The sequence below is a fragment of the Salvelinus namaycush genome, chromosome 8 (assembly GCF_016432855.1).
Source record: "Salvelinus namaycush isolate Seneca chromosome 8, SaNama_1.0, whole genome shotgun sequence".
NCBI classification, from domain to species: Eukaryota; Metazoa; Chordata; class Actinopteri; order Salmoniformes; family Salmonidae; genus Salvelinus; species Salvelinus namaycush.
In genome coordinates this window covers 3966138-3984528 of record NC_052314.1, presented here as the reverse complement: position 1 = coordinate 3984528, position 18391 = coordinate 3966138, and the positions used below count along the sequence as shown (strand labels likewise).

At 42.3% G+C, this 18391-nt stretch overlaps 2 protein-coding genes across 2 annotated transcripts in view; one reads left to right on the top strand and one right to left on the bottom strand.

The window, feature by feature from the left end:
* The window catches only part of gtf2e2 (general transcription factor IIE, polypeptide 2, beta), a 26347-nt gene extending 9191 nt beyond the window's left edge, over nt 1-17156 (bottom strand). Inside the window, exons 1-2 of the mRNA XM_038999149.1 lie at nt 16713-17156; nt 15970-16127 (exon numbers count right to left, since the gene is read on the bottom strand). Of these exons, the coding sequence (XP_038855077.1) occupies nt 15970-16126 (157 nt within the window). The 5' untranslated portion in view covers nt 16127; nt 16713-17156. The remainder of the gene's footprint in view (nt 1-15969; nt 16128-16712) is intronic.
* On the top strand, nt 1163-15068 carry LOC120052315 (small integral membrane protein 18-like). Its single transcript, XM_038999150.1, has 3 exons — nt 1163-1240; nt 11631-11853; nt 13937-15068. The coding sequence occupies exons 2-3, from the start codon at nt 11644-11646 to the stop codon at nt 14033-14035; spliced, it is 309 nt and encodes a 102-aa protein (XP_038855078.1). The 5' UTR covers nt 1163-1240; nt 11631-11643; the 3' UTR covers nt 14036-15068.
* Nucleotides 17157-18391: the final 1235 nt, after the last annotated feature.

The window sequence follows — 18391 nt, the reverse complement described above, 5'->3', positions numbered from 1 at the left end:
ATAGGTCCTGTGAACAGCAGTTATTCAATAGACTCATATAGGTCCTGTGAACAGCAGTTATTCAATAGACTCATATAGGTCCTGTGAACAGCAGTTATTCAATAGACTCATATAGGTCCTGTGAACAGCAGTTATTTAATAGACTCATATAGGTCCTGTGAACATCAGTTATTTAATAGACTCATATAGGTCCTGTGAACATCAGTTATTTAATAGACTCATATAGGTCCTGTGAACATCAGTTATTTAATAGACTCATATAGGTCCTGTGAACAGCAGTTATTTAATAGACTCATATAGGTCCTGTGAACATCAGTTATTTAATAGACTCATATAGGTCCTGTGAACAGCAGTTATTTAATAGACTCATATAGGTCCTGTGAACAGCACATTGTACTAATTCAATAACGTTGTGATTATGTTTTTATGGAAAATTTAAAAAAAGATTTAAAATAATTAAAAGCTGTAGTAGAAGCACTAGGAAGTGCCATTCCCCTTGTGTCTGATAGGGGCTATAAGGGCACTAGATAGGGGCTATAGGGGCACTAGATAGGGGCTATAAGGGCACTAGATAGGGGCTATAAGGGCACTAGATAGGGGCTATAAGGGCACTAGATAGGGGCTATAAGGGCACTAGATAGGGGCTATAAGGGCACTAGATAGGGGCTATAAGGGCACTAGATAGGGGCTATAAGGGCACTAGATAGGGGCTATAAGGGCACTAGATAGGGGCTATAAGGGCACTAGATAGGGGCTATAAGGGCACTAGATAGGGGCTATAAGGGCACTAGCTAGGGTTCCGTTTCAGGCCCTACTCTAGTGGCTCTGCGTCTTTGGCTTCAGCTGTAAGATCCTGTTTCTGGAGACAAGCCAATCAGAGCGGCCCGGTGGTGTGACTCACTAAACGATTCATCACGTGGGCGGGAGCTGCTGCTGGGTGCTAATGAGAAGGCGGGGCATTCATTTCATCTCAGAAGATTTGGCCAATAGAGAGGAGAGGAATGGGGGGTGAGCTTAGCCATTGGCAGAGTGGTAAGGTCTGAACACAGGCTGTGCCTTGTGTGGGGAAGATGAGCAGAACTGCAAGGAGTGGCAGGGAGGAGCGAGAGGGAGAGAGACAGAGAGAGAGGGACAGAGCGAGGGAGAGAGAGAGAGAGAGACAGAGCGGGGGAAGGGAGAGCGAGAGCATCTTTTGCCTGTATCCTTTACAAGCATCCAACCCACAGTATAAGCTACACAGGTGAGTCTGCATATTTCTCTGGCACAACGACGGTTAGTGTGTGTGTGTGTGTGTGTGTGTGTGGACACTGGCAGATCTGCAGTCTGTTTGCATGCTTGCCTGCTACAGCCATGTCTCAGGGCAAGGCGTGTGGTGTGGTGTGGTGTGTGTGTGTGTGTACTAGCCTAATCTATCCTATGAAGCCTACATTGTATCTGTGATTGCTTTCATAAGAGGTGGGTTTACCTTCCATCCCTACAGCATTCTGGATAACAGCACTACATTATAAATGGTAAGGTTTATCAACCCCAGAGGACAGACAGACGGGAGCCCAGCCTATGGGTTATGCTGTGAGCAGACAGACGGGGTGTTAGTATAACAGACTGTCAGAGTAAAGGATGAGTGTTTGTATAACAGACTGTCAGAGTAAAGGATGAGTGTTAGTATAACAGACTGTCAGAGTAAAGGATGAGTGTTAATATAACAGACTGTCAGAGTAAAGGATGAGTGTTTGTATAACAGACTGTCAGAGTAAAGGATGAGTGTTTTTGTAACAGACTGCCAGAGTAAAGGATGAGTGTTAATATAACAGACTGTCAGAGTAAAGGATGAGTGTTTGTTTAACAGACTGTCAGAGTAAAGGATGAGTGTTTGTTTAACAGACTGTCAGAGTAAAGGATGAGTGTTTTTGTAACAGACTGTCAGAGTAAAGGATGAGTGTTTGTATAACAGACTGTCAGAGTAAAGGATGAGTGTTTTTATAAAAGACTGTCAGAGTAAAGGATGAGTGTTAATATAACAGACTGTCAGAGTAAAGGATGAGTGTTACTATAACAGACTGTCAGAGTAAAGGATGAGTGTTAATATAACAGACTGTCAGAGTAAAGGATGAGTGTTAATATAACAGACTGTCAGAGTAAAGGATGAGTGTTAATATAACAGACTGTCAGAGTAAAGGATGAGTGTTAATATAACAGACTGTCAGAGTAAAGGATGAGTGTTAATATAACAGACTGTCAGAGTAAAGGATGAGTGTTAATATAACAGACTGTCAGAGTAAAGGATGAGTGTTTTTGTAACAGACTGTCAGAGTAAAGGATGAGTGTTTTTGTAAAAGACTGTCAGAGTAAAGGATGAGTGTTTGTAGCAGAACAGAGAGACTGCTAGAGGAGGGTTCCTGGTCAAAACTAGTGCACTACATAGGGATTAGGGGGCCAAGCAGGCAGCAAGGTTGTTGTGATTCAGACTGGCAAAGAGATGACTAGGCTCCTTCTCCTACAAGGATTTAAATACGGACACATACACACAAACTCTATAAGGGTTTAATTAGGATGGATTTGGCTGGCAGGACGCAGATGGCTGTATTCAGCCCCTCTAGATTGGATGGGACTAGACATTAGGGAGGGAGGTGGGGCAGTGGGAGCCCCTGCAGACAGACACAGCAGGAGACACCGCTCTGCCTCAGGCTGCATGCTGTCTGGGGTCCTACACCACTTCAGGGAGAAGACACAGAAAAGAGAGTGGGAGGCAGGGGTAGGGGTGGAGAGGGAGGGAAGGGTAATGGTAGGGAGGAACAGAGAGAGAGGAGGTAGAGGAGGAGAGGGTAATGGTAGGGAGGAACAGAGAGAGGAGGTAGAGGAGGAGAGGGTATTGGTAGGGAGGAACAGAGAGAGGAGGTAGAGGAGGAGAGGGTAATGGTAGGGAGGAAGAGAGAGAGGAGGTAGAGGAGGAGAGGGTAGTGGTAGGGAGGAACAGAGAGAGGAGGTAGAGGGTAATGGTAGGGAGGAACAGAGAGAGAGGAGGTAGAGGAGGAGAGGGTAATGGTAGGAACAGAGAGAGGAGGTAGAGGAGGAGAGGGTAATGGTAGGGAGGAACAGAGAGGGGTGTAGTGCTGGGGAACTAGGCTATGGTAGTGTGGTGTGGGTAGAGGAAGAGGTGGGGGATGTATAGGCCTACATTCATAATAGACATAAAGAATAATATCCCCCTGTTCCTTCACTACTCTCCCTCCATCAACAGCCAACAGAACCTCCAAAAATACAATTAGACTACACTTTCACACAGGAAGTAGAGTAGAATTAGACTACACTTTCACACAGGAAGTAGAGTAGAACTATAGTATTTTCCCCAGAGAGGAGGGACCTTCAGTTACCATGACAGCGTTACTAATGTGGACTATCAATAGCCTCTACTACATAGCAACATTAAAACAGTGTGATTAAAGTTGGAGGCCTATTGGCTACTTACATAGCAACATTAAAACAGTGTGATTAAAGTTGGAGGCCTATTGGCTACTTACATAGCAACATTAAAACAGTCTGATTAAAGTAGGAGTCCTATTGGCTACTTACATAGCAACATTAAAACAGTCTGATTAAAGTTGGAGTCCTATTGGCTACTTACATAGCAACATTAAAACAGTGTGATTAAAGTTGGAGTCCTATTGGCTACTTACATAGCAACATTAAAACAGTCTGATTAAAGTTGGAGGTCTATTGGCTACTTACATAGCAACATTAAAACAGTCTGATTAAAGTTGTAGTCCTATTGGCTACTTACATAGCAACATTAAAACAGTCTGATTAAAGTTGGAGTCCTATTGGCTACTTACATAGCAACATTAAAACAGTGTGATTAAAGTTGGAGGTCTATTGGCTACTTACATAGCAACATTAAAACAGTCTGATTAAAGTTGGAGTCCTATTGGCTACTTACATAGCAACATTAAAACAGTCTGATTAAAGTTGGAGTCCTATTGGCTACTTACATAGCAACATTAAAACAGTCTGATTAAAGTTGGAGTCCTATTGGCTACTTACATAGCAACATTAAAACAGTCTGATTAAAGTTGGAGTCCTATTGGCTACTTACATAGCAACATTAAAACAGTCTGATTAAAGTTGGAGGTCTATTGGCTACTTACATAGCAACATTAAAACAGTCTGATTAAAGATGGAGTCCTATTGGCTACTTACATAGCAACATTAAAACAGTGTGATTAAAGTAGGAGTCCTATTGGCTACTTACATAGCAACATTAAAACAGTCTGATTAAAGATGGAGTCCTATTGGCTACTTACATAGCAACATTAAAACAGTGTGATTAAAGTTGGAGTCCTATTGGCTACTTACATAGCAACATTAAAACAGTGTGATTAAAGTAGGAGTCCTATTGGCTACTTACATAGCAACATTAAAACAGTCTGATTAAAGATGGAGTCCTATTGGCTACTTACATAGCAACATTAAAACAGTCTGATTAAAGTAGGAGGTCTATTGGCTACTTACATAGCAACATTAAAACAGTCTGATTAAAGTTGGAGTCCTATTGGCTACTTACATAGCAACATTAAAACAGTCTGATTAAAGATGGAGTCCTATTGGCTACTTACATAGCAACATTAAAACAGTCTGATTAAAGTTGGAGGTCTATTGGCTACTTACATAGCTACATTAAAACAGTCTGATTAAAGTAGGAGGTCTATTGGCTACTTACATAGCAACACTAAAACAGTGTGATTAAAGTTGGAGTCCTATTGGCTACTTACATAGCAACATTAAAACAGTGTGATTAAAGTTGGAGGCCTATTGGCTACTTACATAGCAACATTAAAACAGTCTGATTAAAGATGGAGTCCTATTGGCTACTTACATAGCAACATTAAAACAGTCTGATTAAAGTTGGAGTCCTATTGGCTACTTACATAGCAACATTAAAACAGTGTGATTAAAGTTGGAGGCCTATTGGCTACTTACATAGCAACATTAAAACAGTGTGATTAAAGTTGAAGGACTATTGGCTACTTACATCTCATTAGATGACGTCAGCCAATGGGGATCCTAATAAACACATGTCAAATGATCCCATTGACTTCCTCAGAGACCGAGCCATTGTATTCAGGATAACTAGTCTAACAGTCAGTGGATTACTGAGGTCTGCTAACACTATGTAATATAGAACTGTATATAATAGACATACTGTCCTCTAATGACAGGCCTGTATCATGTTACACTAACACTATGTAATATAGAACTGTATATAATAGACATGTTGTCTGCTGTCCTCTAATGACAGGCCTGTATCATGTTACACTAACACTATGTAATATAGAACTGTATATAATAGACATACTGTCCTCTAATGACAGGCCTGTATCATGTTACACTAACACTATGTAATATAGAACTGTATATAATAGACATACTGTCCTCTAATGACAGGCCTGTATCATGTTACACTAACACTATGTAATATAGAACTGTATAGAATAGACATGTTGTCCTCTAATGACAGGCCTGTATCATGTTACACTAACACTATGTAATATAGAACTGTATATAATAGACATACTGTCCTCTAATGACAGGCCTGTATCATGTTACACTAACACTATGTAATATAGAACTGTATATAATAGACATGTTGTCTGCTGTCCTCTAATGACAGGCCTGTATCATGTTACACTAACACTATGTAATATAGAACTGTATATAATAGACATGTTGTCTGCTGTCCTCTAATGACAGGCCTGTATCATGTTACACTAACACTATGTAATATAGAACTGTATATAATAGACATGCTGTCCTCTAATGACAGGCCTGTATCATGTTACACTAACACTATGTAATATAGAACTGTATATAATAGACATACTGTCCTCTAATGACAGGCCTGTATCATGTTACACTAACACTATGTAATATAGAACTGTATATAATAGACATGTTGTCTGCTGTCCTCTGACTAATGGCAGGCCTGTATCATGTTACACTAACAACACATTGAAAGGGAGACACACCAGGTCAGATTACACACCACCTCTCAACTGTGAGTCAGTCAACAGTCAACAGTCATCAGTAAAGCTACTCAGAGCAGATGATGATAGTGGCTCTACCACAGGAGAGGAGAGGTGGAATGACTCACTGCTAAACACACACACACACACACACACACACACACACACACACACACACACACACACACACACACACACACACACACACACACACACATCTGATAACAACAGCCTATTCAGTCACACACATATTTGACGAGCAAAGGTGGAATGCGGAACAGAACAGTGAAACTCATGCACACATTCTTTCTGAACTAGAGAAGAGAGCTCAACAGAGCAACCACACACACACACACACACACACACACACACACACAGAGAGACACACACACACACACAGAGAGAGACACACACACACACACACACACACACACACAGAGAGACAAACACACACACACACACAGAGACAAACACACACACACACAGAGACAAACACACACACACAGAGAGACAAACACACACACACACAGAGACAAACACACACACACAGAGAGACAAACACACACACAGAGAGACAAACACACACACAGAGAGACAGAGAGACAGACAGACAGACAGACAGACAGACAGACACTAACAGTGTTTCAGGGTTGGAGGTTACACACTAACAGTGTTTCAGGGTTGGTGGTTACACACTAACAGTGTTTCAGGTTACACACTAACAGTGTTTCAGGTTACACACTAACAGTGTTTCAGGTTACACACTAACAGTGTTTCAGGTTACACACTAACAGTGTTTCAGGTTACACACTAACAGTGTTTCAGGGTTGGTGGTTACACACTAACAGTGTTTCAGGTTACACACTAACAGTGTTTCAGGTTACACACTAACAGTGTTTCAGGGTTGGTGGTTACACACTAACAGTGTTTCAGGTTACACACTAACAGTGTTTCAGGGTTGGTGGTTACACACTAACAGTGTTTCAGGTTACACACTAACAGTGTTTCAGGTTACACACTAACAGTGTTTCAGGTTACACACTAACAGTGTTTCAGGTTACACACTAACAGTGTTTCAGGGTTGGTGGTTACACACCAACAGTGTTTCAGGTTACACACTAACAGTGTTTCAGGTTACACACTAACAGTGTTTCAGGTTACACACTAACAGTGTTTCAGGTTACACACTAACAGTGTTTCAGGTTACACACTAACAGTGTTTCAGGTTACACACTAACAGTGTTTCAGGTTACACACTAACAGTGTTTCAGGTTACACACTAACAGTGTTTCAGGTTACACACTAACAGTGTTTCAGGTTACACGTGTTTCAGGTTACACACTAACAGTGTTTCAGGGTTGGAGGTTACACACTAACAGTGTTACAGGGTTGGTGGTTACACACTAACAGTGTTTCAGGGTTGGTGGTTACACACTAACAGTGTTTCAGGGTTGGTGGTTACACACTAACAGTGTTACAGGGTTGGTGGTTACACACTAACAGTGTTTCAGGTTACACACTAACAGTGTTTCAGGTTACACACTAACAGTGTTACAGGGTTGGAGGTTACACACTAACAGTGTTTCAGGGTTGGTGGTTACACACTAACAGTGTTTCAGGGTTGGTGGTTACACACTAACAGTGTTTCAGGTTACACACTAACAGTGTTTCAGGTTACACACTAACAGTGTTTCAGGTTTGGAGGTTACACACTAACAGTGTTACAGGGTTGGAGGTTACACACTAACAGTGTTTCAGGTTACACACTAACAGTGTTTCAGGTTTGGAGGTTACACACTAACAGTGTTTCAGGTTTGGAGGTTACACACTAACAGTGTTTCAGGTTACACACTAACAGTGTTTCAGGTTACACACTAACAGTGTTTCAGGTTTGGAGGTTACACACTAACAGTGTTTCAGGTTACACACTAACAGTGTTTCAGGTTACACACTAACAGTGTTTCAGGTTACACACTAACAGTGTTTCAGGTTACACACTAACAGTGTTTCAGGTTACACACTAACAGTGTTTCAGGTTACACACTAACAGTGTTTCAGGTTTGGAGGTTACACACTAACAGTGTTTCAGGTTACACACTAACAGTGTTTCAGGGTTGGTGGTTACACACTAACAGTGTTACAGGTTACACACTAACAGTGTTTCAGGGTTGGAGGTTACACACTAACAGTGTTTCAGGGTTGGTGGTTACACACTAACAGTGTTACAGGGTTGGAGGTTACACACTAACAGTGTTTCAGGGTTGGTGGTTACACACTAACAGTGTTTCAGGGTTGGAGGTTACACACTAACAGTGTTACAGGGTTGGTGGTTACACACTAACAGTGTTTCAGGGTTGGTGGTTACACACTAACAGTGTTTCAGGGTTGGAGGTTACACACTAACAGTGTTTCAGGTTACACACTAACAGTGTTTCAGGGTTGGTGGTTACACACTAACAGTGTTACAGGGTTGGAGGTTACACACTAACAGTGTTTCAGGTTACACACTAAGTGTTTCAGGGTTGGTGGTTACACACTAACAGTGTTTCAGGTTACACACTAACAGTGTTACAGGTTACACACTAACAGTGTTACAGGGTTGGTGGTTACACACTAACAGTGTTTCAGGGTTGGTGGTTACACACTAACAGTGTTTCAGGTTACACACTAACAGTGTTTCAGGGTTGGTGGTTACACACTAACAGTGTTACAGGGTTGGAGGTTACACACTAACAGTGTTTCAGGTTACACACTAACAGTGTTTCAGGGTTGGTGGTTACACACTAACAGTGTTTCAGGTTACACACTAACAGTGTTACAGGTTACACACTAACAGTGTTACAGGGTTGGTGGTTACACACTAACAGTGTTTCAGGTTACACACTAACAGTGTTTCAGGGTTGGTGGTTACACACTAACAGTGTTTCAGGGTTGGAGGTTACACACTAACAGTGTTTCAGGTTACACACTAACAGTGTTTCAGGGTTGGTGGTTACACACTAACAGTGTTTCAGGGTTGGTGGTTACACACTAACAGTGTTTCAGGTTACACACTAACAGTGTTTCAGGGTTGGTGGTTACACACTAACAGTGTTACAGGGTTGGTGGTTACACACTAACAGTGTTTCAGGTTACACACTAACAGTGTTTCAGGGTTGGTGGTTACACACTAACAGTGTTTCAGGGTTGGTGGTTACACACTAACAGTGTTTCAGGGTTGGTGGTTACACACTAACAGTGTTTCAGGGTTGGTGGTTACACACTAACAGTGTTTCAGGTTACACACTAACAGTGTTTCAGGTTACACACTAACAGTGTTTCAGGTTACACACTAACAGTGTTTCAGGTTACACACTAACAGTGTTTCAGGTTACACACTAACAGTGTTACAGGGTTGGTGGTTACACACTAACAGTGTTTCAGGGTTGGTGGTTACACACTAACAGTGTTTCAGGGTTGGTGGTTACACACTAACAGTGTTTCAGGGTTGGTGGTTACACACTAACAGTGTTTCAGGTTACACACTAACAGTGTTTCAGGTTACACACTAACAGTGTTTCAGGTTACACACTAACAGTGTTACAGGGTTGGTGGTTACACACTAACAGTGTTTCAGGGTTGGTGGTTACACACTAACAGTGTTTCAGGGTTGGTGGTTACACACTAACAGTGTTTCAGGGTTGGTGGTTACACACTAACAGTGTTTCAGGTTACACACTAACAGTGTTTCAGGGTTGGTGGTTACACACTAACAGTGTTTCAGGGTTGGTGGTTACACACTAACAGTGTTTCAGGGTTGGTGGTTACACACTAACAGTGTTTCAGGGTTGGTGGTTACACACTAACAGTGTTTCAGGTTACACACTAACAGTGTTTCAGGTTGGTGGTTACACACTAACAGTGTTTCAGGTTGGTGGTTACACACTAACAGTGTTTCAGGTTGGTGGTTACACACTAACAGTGTTTCAGGGTTGGTGGTTACACACTAACAGTGTTTCAGGGTTGGTGGTTACACACTAACAGTGTTTCAGGTTACACACTAACAGTGTTTCAGGTTACACACTAACAGTGTTTCAGGTTACACACTAACAGTGTTTCAGGTTACACACTAACAGTGTTTCAGGTTACACACTAACAGTGTTTCAGGTTACACACTAACAGTGTTTCAGGTTACACACTAACAGTGTTTCAGGTTACACACTAACAGTGTTTCAGGGTTGGTGGTTACACACTAACAGTGTTTCAGGTTACACACTAACAGTGTTTCAGGGTTGGTGGTTACACACTAACAGTGTTTCAGGGTTGGTGGTTACACACTAACAGTGTTTCAGGTTACACACTAACAGTGTTTCAGGGTTGGTGGTTACACACTAACAGTGTTTCAGGTTACACACTAACAGTGTTTCAGGGTTGGTGGTTACACACTAACAGTGTTTCAGGTTACACACTAACAGTGTTTCAGGTTACACACTAACAGTGTTTCAGGTTACACACTAACAGTGTTTCAGGTTACACACTAACAGTGTTTCAGGGTTGGTGGTTACACACTAACAGTGTTTCAGGGTTGGTGGTTACACACTAACAGTGTTTCAGGGTTGGTGGTTACACACTAACAGTGTTTCAGGTTACACACTAACAGTGTTTCAGGTTACACACTAACAGTGTTTCAGGGTTGGTGGTTACACACTAACAGTGTTTCAGGTTACACACTAACAGGGTTTCAGGTTACACACTAACAGTGTTTCAGGGTTGGTGGTTACACACTAACAGTGTTTCAGGTTACACACTAACAGTGTTTCAGGGTTGGTGGTTACACACTAACAGTGTTACAGGTTACACACTAACAGTGTTTCAGGGTTGGTGGTTACACACTAACAGTGTTTCAGGGTTGGTGGTTACACACTAACAGTGTTTCAGGGTTGGTGGTTACACACTAACAGTGTTTCAGGGTTGGTGGTTACACACTAACAGTGTTTCAGGGTTGGTGGTTACACACTAACAGTGTTACAGGTTACACACTAACAGTGTTTCAGGGTTGGTGGTTACACACTAACAGTGTTTCAGGGTTGGTGTGTCTGTAGAGCAGTACTCAGGACAAGCCCCATTTCCTCTCCGTCTCTCTCTGGTTCACTCAACCAAACTGGGTCAGTCAGCACAGTCGCTCTCACTGCTCCTGGCGTGTGTGTGTGTGTGTGTGTGTGTAAGTACGCAGGAAGGCGTTCCGCAACCCAGGAAGTTGTGTCCTGATGGAGTAAGTGGTCTCTCCCTCCAGTTCACCGCACCAGAACTCTGTGTTGAGGCTCTATAAAGGCTCACTTTATAGACACCGGGTCTGACAGACAGAAGAACAGCCTCAACACCAGCAGCCCTCTCCCCTGGCAGGCACTCTGATGTTACCCCGCTGTCCTTCTGTCTTTCAGACCCGGTGTCTGTTTACAGAGCCAGGCACAACACAATCATTTCTCTCTCTCTCTCTCTCATGGACTGTTAACACCAGCAACCCTCTCTCTCTCTCCATCTCTCTACCGCCCATGGACTGTTAACACCAGCAGCCCTCTCAAACCTCTCCAGGACCAGAACCAACCCGGACTTCCTCTATCATTTCTCTCCCAGGTCAAACAACAACATGGACCCTCTCAACACCACCTCTCTCCCGTGGCTCCCTGACGCCGCCCCCCTGTCCCAGGTCTCCCTGCAGGTTCAAGAGGTGTACCCGTTCCACGACGGCTGGAACATAGCGTGCTTCGTCATCCTCCTCCTCTTCATCCTCACAGTAGTCTCCCTGGCAGCCCTGGCCTTCCTCTACGAGCTGCTGGACTGTGGCTGCTGTGTCAAGGTGAGACTAGGCCTGTTACTATACTGTTCATTCAGCTGTTCCAGGGTGAGACTAGGCCTGTTACTATACTGTTCATTCAGCTGTTCCAGGGTGAGACTAGGCCTGTTACTATACTGTTCATTCAGCTGTTCCAAGGTGAGACCAGGCCTGTTACTATACTGTTCATTCAGCTGTTCCAGGGTGAGGCCTGTTGCTATACTGTTCATTCAGCTGTTCCAGGGTGAGGCCTGTTACTATACTGTTCATTCAGCTGTTCCAGGGTGAGGCCTGTTACTATACTGTTCATTCAGCTGTTCCAGGGTGAGACTAGGCCTGTTACTATACTGTTCAATCAGCTGTTCCAGGGTGAGACCAGGCCTGTTACTATACTGTTCATTCAGCTGTTCCAGGGTGAGACCAGGCCTGTTACTATACTGTTCATTCAGCTGTTCCAGGGTGAGACCAGGCCTGTTACTATACTGTTCATTCAGCTGTTCCAGGGTGAGACCAGGCCTGTTACTATACTGTTCATTCAGCTGTTCCAGGGTGAGGCCTGTTACTATACTGTTCATTCAGCTGTTCCAGGGTGAGGCCTGTTACTATACTGTTCATTCAGCTGTTCCAGGGTGAGGCCTGTTACTATACTGTTCATTCAGCTGTTCCAGGGTGAGACTAGGCCTGTTACTATACTGTTCATTCAGCTGTTCCAGGGTGAGACCAGGCCTGTTACTATACTGTTCATTCAGCTGTTCCAGGGTGAGACCAGGCCTGTTACTATACTGTTCATTCAGCTGTTCCAGGGTGAGGCCTGTTACTATACTGTTCATTCAGCTGTTCCAGGGTGAGACCAGGCCTGTTACTATACTGTTCATTCAGCTGTTCCAGGGTGAGGCCTGTTACTATACTGTTCATTCAGCTGTTCCAGGGTGAGACTAGGCCTGTTACTATACTGTTCAGTCAGCTGTTCCAGGGTGAGACCAGGCCTGTTCGCTTTACTCTTCTTGTATAATTTGCTGAAGTGTAATTCTTCTGGGCCGAGGTAAGAGGAGCTCTGGGACATAAACCACTCTGTCAGTATAGTTTTTAAATGGCTGACAACAACAACAACAAAACAGCACTAACTTGAAGCTGTCATGTTGATATAGTGTTGATATAGTGTCTAGTCAACTTTGTTTCTGTTTCACACAACCTTTCCAGGATGTGTGAGTGGAACAGCATCTTTACCAACCAATCACCAGCGGGCACGCCCATGTCTTGTGCCATTGTTCATATGAAAGCAATAGGCTGCAAGCTGTTCGCATTGTAAAACCTGGATCTAACCTAAACCCATTGTATAACCTGGATCTAACCTAAACCCATTGTATAACCTGGATCTAACCTAAACCCATTGTATAACCTGGATCTAACCTAAACCCATTGTATAACCTGGATCTAACCCTAAACCCATTGTATATCCTGGATCTAACCTAAACCCATTGTATAACCTGGATCTAACCTAAACCCATTGTATATCCTGGATCTAACCTAAACCCATTGTATAACCTGGATCTAACCTAAACCCATTGTATAACCTGGATCTAACCTAAACCCATTGTATAACCTGGATCTAACCTAAACCCATTGTACAGACTAGGTCTAACCTAAACCCATTGTACAGACTAGGTCTAACCTAAACACATTGTACAGACTAGGTCTAACCTAAACACATTGTACAGACTAGGTCTAACCTAAACACATTGTACAGACTAGGTCTAACCTAAACACATTGTACAGACTAGGTCTAACCTAAATACATTGTACAGACTAGGTCTAACCTAAACACATTGTACAGACTAGGTCTAACCTAAACACATTGTACAGACTAGGTCTAACCTAAACACATTGTACAGACTAGGTCTAACCTAAACACATTGTACAGACTAGGTCTAACCTAAACACATTGTACAGACTAGGTCTAACCTAAACACATTGTACAGACTAGGTCTAACCTAAACACATTGTACAGACTAGGTCTAACCTAAACACATGTTTCTCTATTGTTTCCATGCTGTCAACATCGTACAATAACAGGTCTGTCTAAACTACGGTTTTCCTTCTCATGCAGGGGAAGACCCATCGTGACCTGATGGAAGAGGAAGGACCCTTCCAGAACATGGTGGACAAGATCCACAGTCCCACGGGGTCACAAACCGAGGTGGTGTAAGGGGGGTTAAGGGGTCGTTGCCACAGTGACCAGGGCCAAGCAGGAAGTTAGGTCATGACCGTTGACCCTGAATCTGAACCCGAGACTGACTGTGCTGTGTGCTCACAGTTGTAGAACAGTGAGACTGCACCTTCGTATGTGTGAGATTGTGTGTGTGTGTGTGTGTGGGGAATGGTGGTGTTATCTATTCAAAGCACATCAGCAGGGAAGGCAGGAGAGAAGAAGAGCTCTCCTTTGCCAAGTCCAGGGTTTTGACAAGTCTATTATTCGACGGATGTTAAAGCCTAGCCTGCATCTTCATCCCATCACCACATGTTAAGTACAAGACATACCATTCGAGACAGCTAAAGACACAGAGGAGATCCACAATGATAGCCAACCCTCTAGGACCCTACAGAGCAAGAAAGTCACCCAAAGTCAAAGACCAAGACGACCAAAAATTAAAGTAACTGTCGTAGTGTTTCCAGATTTCTATGAAAGTCCCCTGTCCACCCCCCAAAAAAAATTATGTTAAAAAGCAGCTTTTGTGTGTTGGAATGGTGTGGGCGTGTACTGGTTATTAAACATATGAATGGAGCAGACCGCTGATTGGCCATCTCATCCTGCTCAGGATGATGACCTCATCCTATATGAGGAAATAACAAGCATTTTTTTAAATGGTCTGTTTGAGATCCACGTTTGAGGTGGTTTTTTTTTTTTTAAGTGTTTTTTTGCTCCAATTTATGATTTGACCACAAATACGAGTTCAGCTCACTTTTAAAGTTAATATTCTGTTTTCACTGGACAGTTACTTTAAAGATGTCAACAAAAGATCCAGCTACAACAGAAGAAGCCCCACGTTTTAATGTAATTTACAGATTGTTTTTATTCAATGCCCTAATGCTTTGACTGCCTTTGTAGTGAAGTCCTCATCCATTTGACTAAAAAACTGTTCACAACTTGCTGTGTAGTAATGATGTAATCAACATGTTGCCTGTGATAATGTCACCACTCACCAACATATTTTAAACCACAGCCAAGTGGCCATGATACTACTCTCTCTTGAAGGGGGGGGGGGGGGGGGGGGGGGGGGCACCTGTACACACACCAATGTAAATAAAATAATCTACTTGCATTGAGCACAAGGTATTATTTCACTTGCCTAAAATGATGATGATGACGAATAAACAATTATCACGTAAGAAAAACAAACTGTCTGGTCTCATTTCAAAAGTACTGATGTTGAAATGAAGCTTATTAAAGTGTACAATGAGTGTTTGTGGTCAACGAAGAAAAACAAAATAAGCCATTTAAACATGTTTGTAGAAAATAACATTTTCATTGTGGAATGTAGAAGCAAGCAGGTACCCAGGCTACCGATGTGACACACAACCAGCAGTATAATAGATTTCAAGACTGTATTAATTGGGGCACACCATAGCAAAAATGTTTTACAACGGAAAACGAAAACAAGCGTTTCTTATTTGACAGGTAAGTTTAGGTAATCCCTCCCCATTTCAGTCAGATTTGTTCCATCTGGGGCCTAATGAACATGACCCAAATATAAAGGTATGTACTCACTAGTAGGAACCAAATGGAAGTAAAAATGCTGAAATGGGGGAGGAAGGGACACACCTACATTTGTCCAATAAGAAGTGCTTGTTTTCGTTTTTCTGTTGCAAAACCTTTTACTACAGTTTATACTAATGAATACACCCCAGGTTGTAGAGCCCTTCTGGGGTGTATTCATTCTTGCAGCGGAAACCGTTTACCATTTAAGAACAAAATGGAAGCAAACCGGGCAAACGAAACAGGGAGGGACCTACCTTAATTTGTCTAATTTAAACTATATTTTTTTTGCTAAATGTTTTCTATTTGGAGTAAATGGAAACTTTTTGCAACAGACTCAATGTTTCGCAACAGGATCGGCGTAATGAATACACCCCTGGTCTTACCTGCGCCATGTTTGGACCCGGAGGCCTCCTTGTCAGCTTTGGACTTCTTCTTCTTGGAACCGCCCGACTCGGAGGCTGCAGGTCTCTTCTCGACCGTGGGCTGAGAGAGAGCCCTCTTCTTAAAGAGCTCCCGCTCTCTCAACAAGGCTGGGTCCATCCTGATACACCACAACAGTACAACGTTAGACGCTAGCTACAGAAAGACAAAAATATACCTGAAGGCAACACACTGTCAGGGTTGGGTCCATCCTCTAAGTCAACATATAACGGCATTGTTAGCTCCTCAAAGACTAAATCCAGCTGAAGTCAACACAAACAAATAAAGTTAGTAAACATAAACAAGCACAAAGTTGTTACACTTCTCAGTAAATATATGGGCTGAACAACGAGCAAACTATTATTTATTGAAGTCAATGGTTCAGACCTAGTTTGGGTGTTCACATACCATACAGCTTTTTATGGCGTTCACACATTTCACATAACGTTAGCTAGCTAGGTTTACGTAGCTAATAATGGTATCACACTTGTCAAGTTGTTACTCTGATACCTAGCTAGTAAGTTGTCTGACACTTCTGCCAGTACATCTAGGTGACATCACATCTTATGAGTGACAAAAAATAAAACTGAAAGATGTGTTTTAGCTTCCTAGTTGCTATATAAAAAAAGCTAGCTAGCTAGTCAGACAGCTTTTTGGGTTTGCTAGCATTTCAGCTAATTTAGCTAGCTTGATTTTTTCTGGTTACCTTTCTTTCTTCAAATGTCTAATCCCCTCTTTTGGATGAACAAATATTTAAACATTTACTAGAAACACACGTGTATTAACCGTTCTGTTGGAACACTTATGCGATAGCTATTTGGGGCTTTTGTTTCTTTAATATCAAGCGAGCTTCTTGTCATCGTGCATTCTCCGACTTCCGCTCTTAGTTCGATTGATCGGTAGTCGACAGCTAATCCTTGATTGTGTAGGTGCGTTCCATCCGGACTAGCAGAGTTACGAAAAGCAAGATTGCCATGTCAGCCGGTTTCCAGAAATGTTGCTACTTTGAATACGATGTCGCGGGTGGAAATGTATTGGTCGCGGGTTTTTGGGCTACTTCTATTTTACACATCCGCCGCAATGGCATTTCTCTTGGGGGAAAAAAAAAAGATAGATATATTTCACTGTGACTTGCTGCGGCTGACTATCAGCCAGTGAGGCAGGCTGTTGCTGAGTGAGTGGTGGGGAGGTCCGTGTGTGTGTGTGTGTGTGTGTATATATGTGTGTGGAGAGAGCACTGCAGCAGGCAGCTGAGTCACGTGAGTGAATGAGCCATAGCAGCATGCGCGCACGTTGTGATAACTTCACACATATTTCTAACCATTTTTCAATAAAACATATCAAAGTATGTGCTATAACTGATGCGTATCAAGAAATAACTGTGACTTTAGGCGCACTAGCACTATAGCGAACTAGTTACATTTGGTCAGAGGTGGTTTAAACTGCATTCTCATGTCGACTTTACTTTTAAGGAAAACTGTATCAAGCAAAGGGTTTTACACATACTCAGTTATTGGGTCTGGAGCGCTGTACAAGTGGACAATTTTTAAATGGAAGTTATGGAACGCCCTCTGTGCTTCTGTTTTATGGGAAAAAGGTCCACAATGAAACTGACATTAAATGTAGAGAATGTAACATTTGCATACGTTGTCATCAAGTAGCCTATTCATATATATGCCATTGTAGGCTACTGTAAATATGTTGAAATGGGGACATTTGTGCCCCATAGTTTAGCCAACCTGGAGCTGGCAAACCCGATTTAAAAATAATAGCCTATGACGTCAGTGTATTGTTGTTGTAGCCTTGTGTTACTATGCAATTATTAACGGCCATTTTAAAGTCTGTCAATTTGAACTAACCGTGCTGCTAAATAGTTCAGTTTACATCTTGCCTTCATTTTGCCTGGGCTACTATCTGAAATGAGATGTAGGCCTATCAGGCGCTATAGTCTACCTGCGTCTAGCTAAGCAAACCATGGCAAAGTTGCATTAGCCTACAATCCATAAACCGGACTAAACCCAGATTTTAGTCCGGAACATATACCTATTGAAAAGAAAAGTCAATCTTACAAAATATACCATTTATAAAAGTTTGTATTCTTCACATCTGGCACATATTGCCTACTAACGCACAATTGCCAGAAGATAGACAAAAACATTTTTAAAGTTCGTCCAAGTGTTTCTTGTTCAGAGATTTCTAGTTCCTCTGTACAACTTTCATCACTCAAACTCTCCCGTCGGATTGATCTGTAGTTATGCACATGCGCAAAAGGGATTTATTTACAATCATAGCAGTCAAACGAGTTTAATGGACATCCATTGATGGAAAATGATCTGGCGAGTTTAATAAAGGCAAATCTTATTTTATCTTGCGACATATTCAAAT